This window comes from Balaenoptera musculus, chromosome 11 (assembly GCF_009873245.2).
Source record: "Balaenoptera musculus isolate JJ_BM4_2016_0621 chromosome 11, mBalMus1.pri.v3, whole genome shotgun sequence".
Taxonomy (NCBI): Eukaryota; Metazoa; Chordata; class Mammalia; order Artiodactyla; family Balaenopteridae; genus Balaenoptera; species Balaenoptera musculus.
This window is the reverse complement of record NC_045795.1, coordinates 52728284-52743129: the sequence shown is the minus strand read 5'-3', so window position 1 is coordinate 52743129 and position 14846 is coordinate 52728284. Positions and strand designations below refer to the sequence as shown.

At 43.2% G+C, this 14846-nt stretch overlaps 1 protein-coding gene across 4 annotated transcripts in view; it reads left to right on the top strand.

Annotated features, from left to right (window-relative positions):
• The first annotated feature begins 1326 nt into the window (after positions 1–1326).
• Positions 1327–14846, top strand: part of UBP1 (upstream binding protein 1) — a 67803-nt gene continuing 54283 nt past the window's right edge. The window contains exon 1 of one of the 4 annotated variants that reach the window (XR_005021773.1): positions 1327–1930. Coding sequence is in view for 2 of the 4 variants with exons in the window: in XM_036868232.1 (XP_036724127.1) it covers positions 1818–1930 (113 nt within the window). In the remaining 2 variants the exon portion in view is untranslated. The remainder of the gene's footprint in view (positions 1931–14846) is intronic. The other 3 variants (XM_036868232.1, XR_005021774.1, XM_036868234.1) reach the window with 3 other exon arrangements.

The following is a 14846-nucleotide window of genomic DNA, read 5'->3' as shown; positions in this document are numbered from 1 at the left end:
AGCAATGGGGGGGAAAGTTCAGGCGGTAATGCGAGCGATGGGGAGCAGCAGATGACGATTTGCTTGCTTGCCTGCTGCTCACCTCCTGCTGTGCGGCCTGGTTCCTAAGAGGTACCGGTCTTCGGCCCAGAGGTTGGGGACCTCTGACCTAGGTGATGATGGAGGCTAAGAAACCTAATCAGATACGGAACTAGAGGGTTCCCAGAATGACTTAGTGGGGTTCTTGCTAAACCTGAACTTTACAGATGGGACAGGAGGTCAGGAGCTTGACTAAAGTTTGGTCAAGCAAAGAAACTTTGTCCTAAAAACCCAGCAACTGCTACTTCCTGTCTTTTGGGACACTAGCTTTTGGAACCCGTATGCCACGCTGTGAGGAAATCAAGACCACACGGAAAGGCCACGTGTAGGCATTCCAGCAGGCCCAACTGAGGTCCCGGTCCACAGCCAGTATCAAGCATCAGACATGAGCATGGGAGCCCTTGATATGACTTTAGCTGCACTCATAGGAGACACCCTGGATGGGAATCCTCTAAGCCCAGTGAACCCCAGAAGCATGAACAATAACAACAGCGTAGTTGCCATCTGTTCCTGCGACCCAACCCCTCCTTTAGTTCAAACTCGCCAAACTACTCACGGGAATTAGCAGTTGAGGGAACTTTCCGGAGCCCTTCCTCGGGAGTGTTGATTGGCTTGCACTCAAGTCAATCAAGACTTTCTGCCCAATGGGCCTTTCAGCCTCCAGACAGGGTGTGAGCCTATTGGCTAACACAACCGCTCTCTCCATCTGTAGTGTGGGCAAAACCCAGAAAGTACCCACAAAGACCACACAGGACCAAAACACCTCCAGAAGTGGCGTTTAGGGCGGCTTCCTCCAGTGCGGTCCAATGAACTCTTTCTTTTGGCAGCAAATTCACTCCTCGAGCCCGCCCAAAAGGAAGAAGATCTTGACTGGTTGTTTAGCACAGGGGGACAGAGACCCACGGGAGCCTCGACCAAGCACTTGCCGTTATTGTTCAGATCGTCTGTCAATCAGCAAGCCTTTCTGGATGGGCGGAAACTGGCGGCCCTTTGGCACCGCCTCTTCCTGGGCTGGTGTGTAGGGAGGCCGCTAGGCTGCAGCGGCTGGGAACCTGCCGCGTGGGCGGGGCCGCGCTGCACTGCCCTACAGTTGCTTCAACGTGAAGCGTCGGGAGTGCAGCGAAGCTCGGGGCCGTGAGGGGGGGGGGGGGGGGGGGGCTTGGCCCGGGGCGAGCGCGGGGGCGGGGCCGCGGCCGGGGCGGGGCTGGAGGAGGCGGAAGCGGAGAGCGAGCTGGAGCCGGAGGCGTAGCGAAGCCAGCGTCCGGGCCGGCGGGACGGCGTCGGCTGGGTTGGCCGGGGCGGCGGGGCGCTAGAGCCGGGGCGGGCGGGCCGCGGGCCGGGGATCGGGTGACGGGCGGGCTGAGCTCCCGCCCCCGCGCGGTCCCGGGGAGGATGCGGCCGGGGGCCTCGGGGCGGGGCGGGCGGCGGCGGCGGCAGCGCTAGCGGCGCAGGGGGTGGGCGGCGGCGGCATGAGGCGCGGGGCCGGCGTCCGCGGGAGGGAGGCGCTGCCCGCGGCCCGGCCGCTCCCGCTGCAGCTGCTCGCCGGGTTCGCCGTGCCCTGCCCGCGGGGCCCCGGCTGTTCTCATCCCGGCCGCCGCCCGGGCTGCCGCTGGTGACCACTCGCCGTGCCGCCGGAGGCTTCACCCGCGCCCTCCCCCAGGACGCGCCCGCGGAGCTCCGGCCTCTTCGCCCCGCTCGCGGAGGCCGCGCTGCGCGCCGGGCGGCGGCGAGGCCGGAAGATGGCCTGGGTGCTCAAGATGGACGAGGTGATCGAGTCCGGGCTGGTGCACGACTTCGACGCCAGCCTCTCGGGCATCGGGCAGGAGCTGGGCGCCGGCGCCTACAGCATGAGGTACCAGTGCCCGGGCGCGGGCGCGCGGGCGGGCGGGCGGAAGCCTCTGTCTCCTTGGGAAAGGCCTGCACGACCCTGGGCCTCTGACCGCGCCATGGAGCCCCGCAGGCCTCTGCCCACGGTGGGGGCGGGCGACGGAGAGCGGCCCCGCAGGCTTTGGCCCGGGGACCGCCCCTGAGGGCTGCATTTTTGCCGTAAAATACGCCCCGCTGTTAGGATGGCTTGAGTTGGGGGAAGGGACTTCCTTGCCTTGCAAGTGATTTACAAGCCACTTAGAGCTGGAATACAGTGTACGAAATGCTAAGACTCGTGTTGGGAAAACACTTTCCAGGGTTTTGGCATCAGTTCCTACTCTGTTCTACCTTGTAGTCTTTATTGGTTGCAAATTTTAATCACTTGATATTCCAATAGTAATTATATCATAAGTGAAAGTAGCCACAGGGGGAGAAAAGCACATTAACTTGGGTTTTTTAATTGTCTCAAAGTGAAGTTTTTCACTGGGGGGACTACCCTCTGAGGCTGTTTACTTTTGAAGAAGGTTTTAAGATGCACTGATTGCACCACAAACAAGAGTTTGTTTAGTCTCAGCTGTCTGTACAAGCAGCCATTCATTTTGTTTAATTTTGATAGGTTGAAACAGATCTGAGCTTAGTCTCTCGCCTTTATCCTGAAGAACACTGGTTTTTGCTATCAGTTTGGCAGCTCTGTATTTTTTTTTTTAGCAGTTTTATGGAAATATAGTTTACTTAGTATACGTTCACCCGATTAAAGTGTAAAATTCAGTGGTTTGGCAGTTTTTCCTTAATGCGAATTAAATGAGATTTTGCGAAGAGACTCTTTAAAGTAATGACTGATGTCTTTGACGTGCTGTCCAGTTTCCCAGTAGCTTTCATACCTCTCACTGCAGCTCTGGGGGAGGACAGGGAGCATTAAAGTCCTGAAGAAGAACGACTTCTGGGTCAGAGCAGGCCTTGGATGGTAGGGGCTACTCCCTGAAATAATTTGGCTTTTAAATCTTAAACGGAAACTCTGAGCTGAAAAGTAGAGATGTTTCTTAGGGTGTGGAAGCACATGGATGAAAGCCTCAGGTCGCCAGTCTCTGACCCTGATTGGGTCTGTGCTGGTCTGCCTGAACTTGGCACTTCCTCTCTCTCTGCAGCTGTGCAACTTGAGGGCTCTGGATGAGGTGGCTTATTTTCTAGAACAACTGTCTTAGTGTTGAGGAAATTGAGCTACTGAAAGTCATAAGGTCACCCCAGTTGGCAGTACAAGAGGCACTGATTCACAGTGAAAACATGTGTGGGCCTCGAGGGCCATGCTGCTCCTTGAGACCCTGGACTTGCAGTGAAGGCAGAAGAGGGCAGGTGAGGCAGATTCAGTGTTTCTTCTCAATTATGGTTAAATGAAGGTTTGCTGCTGAGAGCTTTGCTTACTGAGGGTTATTCTGAGCTTTCACTTTTTTTTCTCGAGTTCTGTTTGTTTCAGTGATTCAGCCAACTAGTGAACTTTTGTTTATGGTCTAGAAGGAAAATCTTGATATTAAACCTTTTCATTACCTTGTCCTTAAAGGTATTTTCTGACATCTTTGTAATTCCGTGTCTTTTTACAATACTTTCCATGGGGACTTTTTCCATTGATTGTTTTTGGTTATTGGTTATATGGTATCTGTCATTTAATCTGAATTTTCTAGTATCTTTGAAGGCACATACCATTTTTAAGGAGCTTATTTAGTTTTTTGTACTTAATTGGGTCCTCAAGAGGAGCCAGGAGAGTACTTGCCTCTTGCAAATTCAAGGCCCATTATTTGAAATACAAATTTAGGAAAACTCCAAGATTGCCTTGATCTGGAGCAGGTCTGAAGAAGGCTTTAGGCTGTTGCAGTCCTCCTTTGATGGTCCTTACGCTTCCCAGCCCGGCCCTGGAGCTGGGGAGTGCCCGCCCAGCCTCTTCTCTCTGCAAGGGCAATGGCCTCCTTTCCTCAGGCATCGGGGAAGCGGGACATTCCTGAGCTCCAGGGAAGTAAGGCTCATGATTCTTGTCTATTTCATTTGTCCTCTCAAATTCAAGAAATAAACTTGAGGCGCTAAATTTGAAATTATCGGAAAAGTGACTTCTTGATAAAAATTTGCTCTGGAGGCAGCTTTCCATTTTTCTTTCAAAGTGAAGTATGCCTGAGGGACTTCCCTGGAGGTCCAGTGGTTAAGACTCCACGCTTCCACTGCGGAGTGGTAGGGGAACTAAGATCCCACCTGCCACGCAGTGCGGCCAAAAAAAACCCAAATTGAAGTATGCTTACTGTATTTGCTTTTTGTATGGCTTAAACCAAGAGGTATTTCTAAAGACTTCTTTAGGAAATGATTTCTTCAGCTTTGAAGGAAGATAGCATGAAAGAAACATGTGGTTTCTCTCAGTAGTCTGACAATTTAGAAATATATATTTGCATTAAATAATGTAGGCTGATAGTATTGGGATATGATGAGGCTAATTTCTGGTAAAATCTTTGCTTCCCTTTTTTTTCTACACCCTGGTTCTCATTGTCTGTTTGTGTTCTTCTGTGTGTATTCTGGTACCCTATTTGTATGTGAGGCATAGGCTGCTGCAGATTCTATTTGAAATAAGGCGGGTCGTAAATGTTTTTTAAAATCTTAGTTACAATATCAAGAGTCTAGAGATGGTTGAAGAGACCCTAGAAAGCTAATAGACCAATCCTTTTCTTGTAAGTGTGTAAACCAAAGTTTGTAGTTGTTAAAGCGATTGTCAGTGGCACCACCATTCCAAGTGAGGACTGAGTTTCCCCTCACTGAATGAAGGCCGAAACCCATTGTAACTTGAAATCTGGGTCATTCATGTTTTGTGAAGTAAGGAGCAGATAACCAAAGGACTTGAAAAAGTAAAACTCATTAAAACTCTCCTAGGAGGATCTTTTGGTCCACCTGGTAATTTTATTTCCATCTTAAGTGTTCACATGAAATGTATAATCTATAATAAGTTAACTTTCAGGATTTAACGAGTAATTTGAAAAATAAAAGTAATGTGAATTCTTTATGCATAAAAACTTTTTTAGTATTAAATTATTACTTTACAAAGGGTATTGGTCTGAGCCCTCTTAAACTTCACTATGGTATACATCTGTTTTGAAACAAAAGGTATACTTTATATATTCTTAAGTGAGAGGTACATTCATAGTTTACAAAAATTTGCTAAATCAAAACTGTTTTGGGGTGAAGACAGATTTTCTATATTGACTGAAAGATTAAAATGTCAGTTTATAGACCCTTTGAGGTAATGGGAAAATTTCAACTTTGATCAGTGTTAAGTTAGTAAAAGATTACAAAGGATATGGTTTATTATGTAGCTCTTAATAGCTTATAATTTTCTTTGGGTTTCATGCTAAAGCAGAATGTCCTTGAGTAGGTGACATTTCTTGGAAGTATAGAAAATTTTCAGGATAAGTGAAATTTGAACAATTTATTAGGGTGGTACCTGAGACTGCTTTCAGAATTGGCAATAATTTCTATAAAATTTCTCATTTCAAATTTTAAAAACTTTTTCTGGGTTTAATCTTGAAAGAATTTAATAAATTGTTGATAAAAAAAGATACTCACTTCAGAGTATAGTATCCATATTGGTTATTACCTTACAGCAGGGACTGGCAAATCTTTTCTATAAAAGGCCAGATAGCAAATATTTAAGGCTTTGTAGGCCAGAGGGTCTCTGTCACTCTGTTTTGTTTGTTTACAACCCTTTAGAAAAATGTAAAAACCATTCTTAGGTCCTGGTTGTACAAAAACAGGCCAGCTGCGTTTGGCCTTTGGGCTGTAGCTTGCTGACCCCTGCTCTAAAGGATAGATTCTAATAATATACTTTGATTGCCTTGGAAAAACATTTGCTGAGTATTGAAACCTTATATTCAAAAAGTAATTTTTATGTAGACTAAGAACTCACTCAGCTAATTTATGTACATCCTGTTGTTTGCCCATAGATTTTATTTTGTTCAATTTTTAAAATCAGGTGTTCCCTCCCCGCACTAAGAGTAAGATTCAGTACAGTTTATGCCCTTCAATCAGGGCTGTTTGAAACTTGGTAGTTTATTGATACGGTCTCATAAATGTGATATGTTTCATCAGAGTGACACTTGTTAGTTTGCTAGGACAACTTGTACATTTACTTTTGGTGGAAATACCATCTGATGGTTCATCTTTTTTTGCTGTAAGTTCTGTGACTGAATTTAAAAGAAGTTCTGTAATATTTATTTTGCTTGCTTTGGGACATATCTGATACATGGATGTGAAACTCTTCTGTGTTGAACCTTGGTAGTAGAGTCTTTTTGTTTTAAACTTTCTGAGTTTATGAGTTAGGAGTTTATGTTTACAAGTTAAAAAGATTGTGTAGATAGTTGACATATACCCTTTACCCAGCTTCTCCTACTTCCATAACCAGAATACAGTCTTCAAAACTACCTTGGTACAGAACTGTTACCTAAAGTGCAAAATTCATTTGAATTTCACAGGTTTTTTTTCTCTATTGCCCTTTTTCTAGTCCAGGTTCCAATCTAGGATCCCATATTGCATTTAGTCTTTACCTTCTTCAACAACAATTCCTTAGTCTTTCCATCTCTTTTATGACTCCAACACTTCTGCTATGTACTGGTCAGAACCGTTGTTTTTAAACACAAAAAATTTTTGGAAGCAACGATAGAATACCTATGAATACTATTTAGCTTTTAAAGGATCTCTGTCATTTTAGCAGAATGATTATTTTTAAAGGCTCACTTTTATTTTATTTTATTTTTTAATTTTTTGGCTACGCTGTGCAGCATGTGGGATCCTAGTTCCCCGACCAAGGATTGAACCCGCACCCCCTGCATTGGAAGTGCAGAGTCTTAACCACTGGACCGCCAGGGAAGTCCCAGCAGAATGATTTTGAGTAGAGTAGGACCACTGTTGATGTCATTCATTTATAGATTACTTTGTCTCAGTCTACCTGAATAGAATGGTATGCTGTGTCTTTTGTAGTCTCTTCATAATCAAGAACTTTTAAATTTTATTAATTTATTTGAAATAATTACAAACCATTATATATTACCACAAATATATATATATATTTTTTTTTTAATTAATTAATTATTTATGGCTGTGTTGGGTCTTCGTTTCTGTGCGAGGGCTTTCTCTAGTTGTGGCAAGTGGGGGCCACTCTTCATCGCGATGCGCGGGCCTCTCATTATCGCGGCCTCTCCTGTTGCGGAGCACAGGCTCCAGACGCGCAGGCTCAGTAATTGTGGCTCACGGGCCTAGTTGCTCCGTGGTATGTGGGATCCTCCCAGACCAGGGCTCGAACCCGTGTCCCCTGCACCGGCAAGCAGACTCTCAACCACTGCGCCACCAGGGAAGCCCAATATATTTTATTAAAAAACTTTTTTTGGAAACAAAACACTTTGTGAGAAGAGTGGTATTGTCTTACACTTGCAAATTTCTTTCTTTTTTTTCTTTAACATCTTTATTGGAGTATAATTGCTTTACAATGGTGTGTTAGTTTCTGCTGTATAACAAAGTGAATCAGCTATGCATACACATATATCCCCATATCTCTTCCCTCTTGCGTCTGCCTCTCTCCCATCCTCCCTATCCCACCCCTCTAGGTGGTCACAAAGTACTGAGCTGATCACCCTGTGCTCTGGGGCTGCTTCCCACTAGCTATCTATTTTACATTTGGTAGTGTATATATGTCCATGCCACTCTCTCACTTTGTCCCAGCTTACCCTTCCCCCTCCCCGTGTCCTCAAGTCCATTCTCTAGTAGGTCTTCGTCTTTATTCCCGTCCTGCCCCTAGGTTCTTCATAACCATTTTTTTTTTAGATTCCATATATATGTGTTAGCATACGGTATTTGTTTTTCTCTTTCTGACTTACTTCACTCTGTATGACAGACTCTGGGTCCATCCACCTCACTACAAATAACTCAATTTCGTTTCTTTTTATGGCTGAGTAATATTCCATTGTATATATATGCCACATCTTCTTTATCCATTCATCTGTCGATGGACACTTAGGTTGCTTCCATGTCCTGGCTATTGTAAATAGAGCTGCAATGAACATTGTGATACATGACTCTTTTTGAATTATGGTTTTCTCAGGGTATGTGCCCAGTAGTGGGATTGCTGGGTCGTATGGTAGTTCTGTTTTTAGTTTTTTAAGGAACCTCCATACTGTTCTCCATAGTGGCTGTATCAATTTACATTCCCACCAGCAGTGCAAGAGGGTTCCTTTCCTCCACACCTTCTCCAGCATTTATTGTTTGTAGATTTTTTGATGATGGCTATTCTGACTGGCGTGAGGTGATTCCTCATTGTAGTTTTGATTTGCACTTCTCTAATGATAAATGATGTTGAGCATTCTTTCGTGTGTTTGTTGGCAATCTGTATTATCTTCTTTGGAGAAATGTCTATTTATGTCTTCTGCCCATTTTTGGATTGGGTTGTTTTTTTTTTTTTTAATATTGAGCTGCATAAGCTGCTTGTAAATTTTGGAGATACATCCTTTGTCAGTTGCTTCATTTGCAAATATTTTCTCCCATTCTGAGGGTTGTCGTTTCGTATTGTTTATGGTTTCCTTTGCTATGCAAAAGCTTTAAGTTTCATTAGGTCCGATTTGTTTATTTTTGTTTTTATTTCCATTTCTCTAGGAGGTGGGTCGAAAAGGATCTTGCTGTGATTTATGTCATAGAGTGTTCTGCCTATGTTTTCCTTTAAGCAAATTTCTTTAATATTTGGTGTAGAAAAGCAGATGGATTCTCTTATCTGCTATCGGAATATATTGTTTTGGTTGACATACGTGAAGAAAATCCAGCCTCACGTAGATATGTGTTTGGAAAAGGGGAGATTATTTTAATAGCCCTTTCAGATCATTTTGGAAAGTCATCTGATAATATACCAGCACTTGAAAAGTGGTAGTTTCTTAAAGTTGCAGTGTGGAATCTGAAACTGTATCAATGTACTTTTTGTACTATTACATTAGAATCAATTTGTCTGTTTTGAACTTTGATTGGGTCTCTTACCCTGAGTAATTTTGAAATATGCATGCATTGGTTATTTGGAAAATAATGATTCCTTGAGTTATACAGATCTTCTAAATGTTGACATTTTTCTCTATGCAGTATCAAAAAATCATATTCCTTAGTATCACCACTGTCCCATCAGAGAAAGTACATGGTGGAGGCTGCAGATTTTGTCATCAGTAACAAATGCTGTCACAGTTGTTTTCCTTGAAATGATAGGCTCGCTTTATTCATTTTTGAGGAAATTTCTGTCAGATACTCAGGTATGAATAATCATAGTTTGTCAATATTTATTTCAAGTAAAAATGATATTCTGTGAGAGAAGCTGCTAGATCAGCTCACAGATCATAGTTTCATAAAAAACTTTTCCTTGAGACAACCATTGCACTTAGGTATGCAGCAGAAATACATTATACCTACCCAAGGACCAATATTTAATAAAATTAATGCTTTTTATACAATGACTGCTAGTGTAGCTTGGTGCCACTGCCTTGATTCATGCCAAGGCACCTGCAGTTTTAACCACCATTGGTTTTGTGCAAATGTCAACTGACTGAGAAAGGCAAATAATGGTTCAGTGTTATTCTGAGAATAGGTTTGACCTCCTGAACCCCTGAAAATCTCAGGTTCCCCAGGATTCCATGGACCACACTTTGAGAATCTCTGGTCTAATGTGTGCCTAGAGTTTGGATACTTAAAATATATTCTACTAAATTAAAAACAAACTAGAGTTCAGAGAGTCCCGGTGTCACTCAACAAAGGGCAGAGCTGGGATTTGAAGCTCCAGAGTTGGGATCTGACCTCCACTTCTTCCCATTGCACCCTTTGGCTGCCCACCAATGAATAACTGAGCAGTCTTCTCAAGGTAGAAGAAGGTAATCTTTCTGGATAGGAGGAAAATCAGTTGGGAATGCTATATTTTTTTTTTTCTTGTTGTAGCTTTTTTTTTCTCTTTTTCTTCTCTCCAGGATCTTGCTGAACTTATTAGTTCTAATAATTTGTAGGATCTCAGATTTCCTAGTTGATATCTTTAAATAATGATAGATTTATTTCTTCCTGTGTAATCTTTTTTTTTTTTTAATATTTAGTTTTTGGCTGCGTCGGGTCTTAGTTGTGGCGCATGGGCTCTTCTTTGCAGTGCGTGGGCTTCTCTCCAGCTGTGGTATGTGGGCTCTGTAGTTGCGGCACGTGGGCTTAGTAATTGCGGTGCACGGGCTTAGTCGTGCTGTGGCATGTGGGATCTTAGTTCCCCGACCAGGGGTCGAACCAGCATCCCCTGCATTGCAAGATGGATGCTTAACCACTGGACCACCAGGGAAGTCCCACTTCCTGTGTAATCTTTACATTTCATTTTCTTGCCTTAGTGTGTGGTCTAGCCTTCACTGCAGTGTTGTTTAGAAGCGCTAAGAACTTGAATCTTCAGTCTTCTTACTGATTAGAGAATGCTTCCAAAGTTTCATAAATAGGTTGTCTCTGTTTATAACTGAGATTGGTCCTCAATTTTCTTCTCTTTTCTTTTTGGGTTCTCCTGTCCTTTTAAAAAAGCATTTAGGCTGTATCAGCTTCAAGTGAGCAGGAGAGCTTTCTCTTTATGAGCTAAACATTTTTGTGTGAGGTGGGACTTAACTGTTTCTTCAAGGTTTTGTAAAGCTCACCTGGAATACAGCATTTGGTGATTTTAATTTTTTTTAATTTTTTTGCATGAGTAGATGTTTGACTGCCTGTGTAATTTATTTAATGGGCATAGGAAATACACAATTTATCTATCTTACCCAGCTGTGGGAATTTTTTTTCCAGTTTTTTTTTTTTAACTGATCTCCATGATGTTTGTGATTACTTCCTTTCTTTCACTCCATGTATTGCTTGTGTCTTTTCCTTCTTCTGTGACCTATTTCAGAGGTTTGTCTATATCTAGTATTTTGTAAGAAATCAAATTTTGGTTTTGTTTTTCTTCTCTATTGCATTTTCTCTTTTATTTTTGTGGTCTTCCTTCTTGTCTTGATTACGCTTGTTATTTTCCACCTTCTTTAGTTAGGTGCTTTGTCCTTGGTTTTTGGTGTGTGTTTTCTAATAGATGCATTTACGGCTACATATTTATCTGTAAGTCTCTCTCCCAAGGTTTTTTTTTTTTTGGCTGCGTCGGGTCTTCATTGCTGCGCACGGGCTTTCTCTAGTTGTGACGAGTGGGGGCTACTCTTCGTTGCAGTGCACAGGCTTCTCATTTCGGTGGCTTCTCTTGTGTAGCATGGGCTCTAGGCGCACAGGCTTCCGTAGTTGTGGCACACAGGCTCTAGAGCGCAGGCTCAGTAGTTGTGGCACATGGGCTTAGTTGCTCCACAGCATGTGGGATCCTCCTGGACCAGGGATCGAACCCGTGTCCCCTGCATTGGCAGGCGGATTCTTAACCACTGCGCCAGCAGGGAAGTCCCTCTCTCCCAAGTTTTGAAGGCAGTACCTTTGTTTTCATTCAGTTCTTTTGTTTTATCTTGTAGTTTTTTATATATTCTGGATACTAGCCTTTGATTATGCATATATGTCACAGATACTTTCTTCTACTCCTTGGCTTGCCTAGGAAAGCAAGGGAAATTCCCTTTATGTTGGCTTTTGAACAGAAGTTCTTGATTTGGGTATGGTCAGATTGACCAGCCTTTTCATTTATAGTTAGTCTTTCCCTACTCTGAGGGTATAAAAATATTCTTATAGTCTTCTCTGAAGATTTACTACTTTACATATTCCATCTAAGTTTATAATCTCTCTAGAGTTTTGTTTTTTTTCTTCTGCTTTGGTTTAGTATGAGAGGAGGCCAGTTAATTGCAGTTATCCTTGTATGAATATGCAGTTTACCTAATATAACTGAAAAGACTGTTTACTTCTCAACTCTTTATATTGCCCTTGTGTTATAAATCCAGTGCCCATCAAGTTCTAAATGTGGTGTTCTGTTTCCAGATTATGGATTCTGTCCTTGTGTTCCTGGGGAATACCCAACTAGATCATGTTTTGTCATGGTTTGTCATTATCTCTTGGATTTGACTTGTTAATACTCAATTTAGGAGTTTTGCATCTATCTTTATAGCTGAAATGAACTTCTCATTTTCTTTTCTAGTTTTGCTTGTACCTAGTTTTGATTTCAAAATTACTAAAGTCTTTATAAAATGAATTAGGAAGTATTTCCTCTGTTTCTGTCCTGTTGAAGGGTTTGTGTAAGAGCTGCCATTGAAAGTTTGCTAGAACTTGCCTGTGAAAGTTTACTCTGGGGGAATATTAACCACAATATCAGTCTCTGTAGGATGATTTTTTAAAGCTTTTTATGTCTTTTTTTTTTTTTTGGCTGCTTTGGGTCTGCGTTGCTGCATGCTGGCTTTCTCTAGTTGCGGTGAGCAGGAGCTACTCTTCATTACGGTGTGTGGGCTTCTCATTGTGGTGGCTTCTCTTGTTGCAGAGCACGGGCTCTAGGCACGTGGGCTTCAGTAGTTGTGGCATGCGGGCTCAGTAGTTGTGGCACGCGGGCTCTAGAGCACAGGGTCAGTAGTTGGGGCACGCGGGCTTAGTTGCTTCGCGGCATGTAGGATCTTCCAGGGCCAGGGATAGAACCCGTGTCCCCTGCGTTGGCAGGTGGATTCTTAACCACTGAGCCACCAGGGAAGTCCTGCTTTTTATGTCTTGAAGAAAACTTTGGTGTTACTTTTCCAGGGAGTTATTCATCTTATCCATATTTTCAAATATGTTGGCATAAAGTTGTTAATATTCTCATCTTATTAGTTTTTATATCATTAGTTATATCTTTTTTACTCATACTTATTAGTGCCTTCTCTTTTTGATCAGTCTCTCCTAGACATGTATCTCATTTTTTAGGGCACACTGGACCAGTCCTTTTGTGCACTTGATTCTTGTTTGTCAGGAGTAGGAGAAGTTCCAGATTTTTTTTTAATTTATTTATTTTATTTTATTTATTTTTGGCTGCACTGGGTCTTTTTTGCTGTGCGTGGGTTTTCTCTAGTTGCGGCAAGTGGGGGGCTACTCTTCGTTGCAGTGTGTGGGCCTCTCATTGCAGTGGCTTCTCTTGTTGCGGAGCACGGGCTCTAGTCGCGCGGGCTTCAGTAGTTTTGGCTCACGGGCTCAGTAGCTGTGGCTCGCGGGCTCTAGAGTGCAGGCTCAGTAGTTGTGGCACACGGGCTTAGTTGCTCTGTGGCATGTGGGATCTTCCCGGACCAGGGCTTGAACCCCTGTCCCCTGCATTGGCAGGTGGATTCCCAACCACTGCACTACCAAAGAAGCCCCACTACTACTGTCTTAATTCTTGGTGATTTCAAAAGATATTTAAATGGGACTTTCAGTAGCCTGACACTTCTGTTCCTTGATTATCTTTCTTACAATGACATGATCTCAGCTACTCAATCCTATGGTCATAGGTTAGACCTTGGCATTACCAGTCATGCAGCCGACCTGTAATCTCAAATTCAGAGTTCACCTGCTGCCCCCTGCCCTTCACTCGCTCCGTCATTACCCTCCTCCTGCCATCACTGAACCCATTAAGATCTACAGTCACTGCTGCTGCTCTCAGTTCACTGCTCCTTACCCTCTTGAACTCCTGTTGTCTTCCCCAGCCAGTTTAAGTTTCCCTGGTCAATCACTGTAATTACTTTCTGCATATACCCTTGTCTCCCTTGCCCCCTCTTGCTTTATTCCCCTCTCCTATTTTTTATTTTAATAAAACTGTAACCCTGATTAAATCTGATTCTTCACCTCTTTACTTAGGTAGCTGAATGTGGCTCTAGGGAAGCACTGATTGGGCCTCACTGGAAGCGCATGACCTCATCTCTCAAGTGCATCCTTTTGCTGCTCAGTGGTCTCACCTCAGTGCCCTTGTCCAGCCCCTCTCCAGTCCAGTTCCTTACCAGCTCTCCTTAAGGATGGGGTGGCTCCATCTCAGACCCACAACTCTTCCTCCTAGGGCCTACTCTCAGTTGATTTCCATACTTGGTACTTTACTGAGAAAATTGAACTTCCACATGACTGTACTGGCTTATAAGTTTTTCTTGGTGAATTTAGGTGTGGTTTTTAAAATTATTTATGTTGCTTTGGTTATTTGGGGTTCTTGAATCAGTGAATTAGTGTATTTCATCAATTCTGGAATTTGCTTACCCTTTATCTCAAATATTGCCTCTACCTCATTCTTTTCTCTTCTGAGACTTAAGTGTAAAATCCTTTCACTTTGTCTTTTCTTTCTTAACACCTCTTCTGCATTTTCTATCATTTTGCTCTCCATGCTGCCTTCTGGATAACTTCTTTTACCTATATTCCAGATTCCTTATATATCTTCATTTCTCTGTGAGCTGTTATTAAATGTGAGTTCTGAATTTTAGCAATTTTATCTTCTGGTTCTCCAGATTCTATTTGTTCCTTTACAGGTTTGCTGTCCCTTGAAATTTCCTGTTCCTTGCAGATCTTTTCAGGCTTATCTTTTATTTTTTTCAACAGAGTAAGCTTAATTTTATCATACAGGTTCAGTAATTCTGGCATCTTGAAGTCTTTGGTCGGTATTGGTCTATGTCCAATCAGGAAAAGAGAGAACACTGAGATGTTTCAAGCATAGAAGGATTTAGTGAAGTATTTGACTGCAAAGGTGCTAGAAGGGTTCAGGGAGGAGAGCTGGCTGCCGGAGGCATGGCTGCTGATACCCTGAGCTCTCCTTCAGCTATGGTTGCCTGCTTCTGCTCTTTCCCACTCCCTTTTATTTTCCCACCAGTGCTTCTTCCCTTTGGAGCAACCTAGGAAGATTCCAGCTGGCAAGAAGTCTTGTATATGTAGTTTTCAGGCCTCTAACCCTCTGCAACAAAGGCAGAAAAGAACTGAATACCAACAGA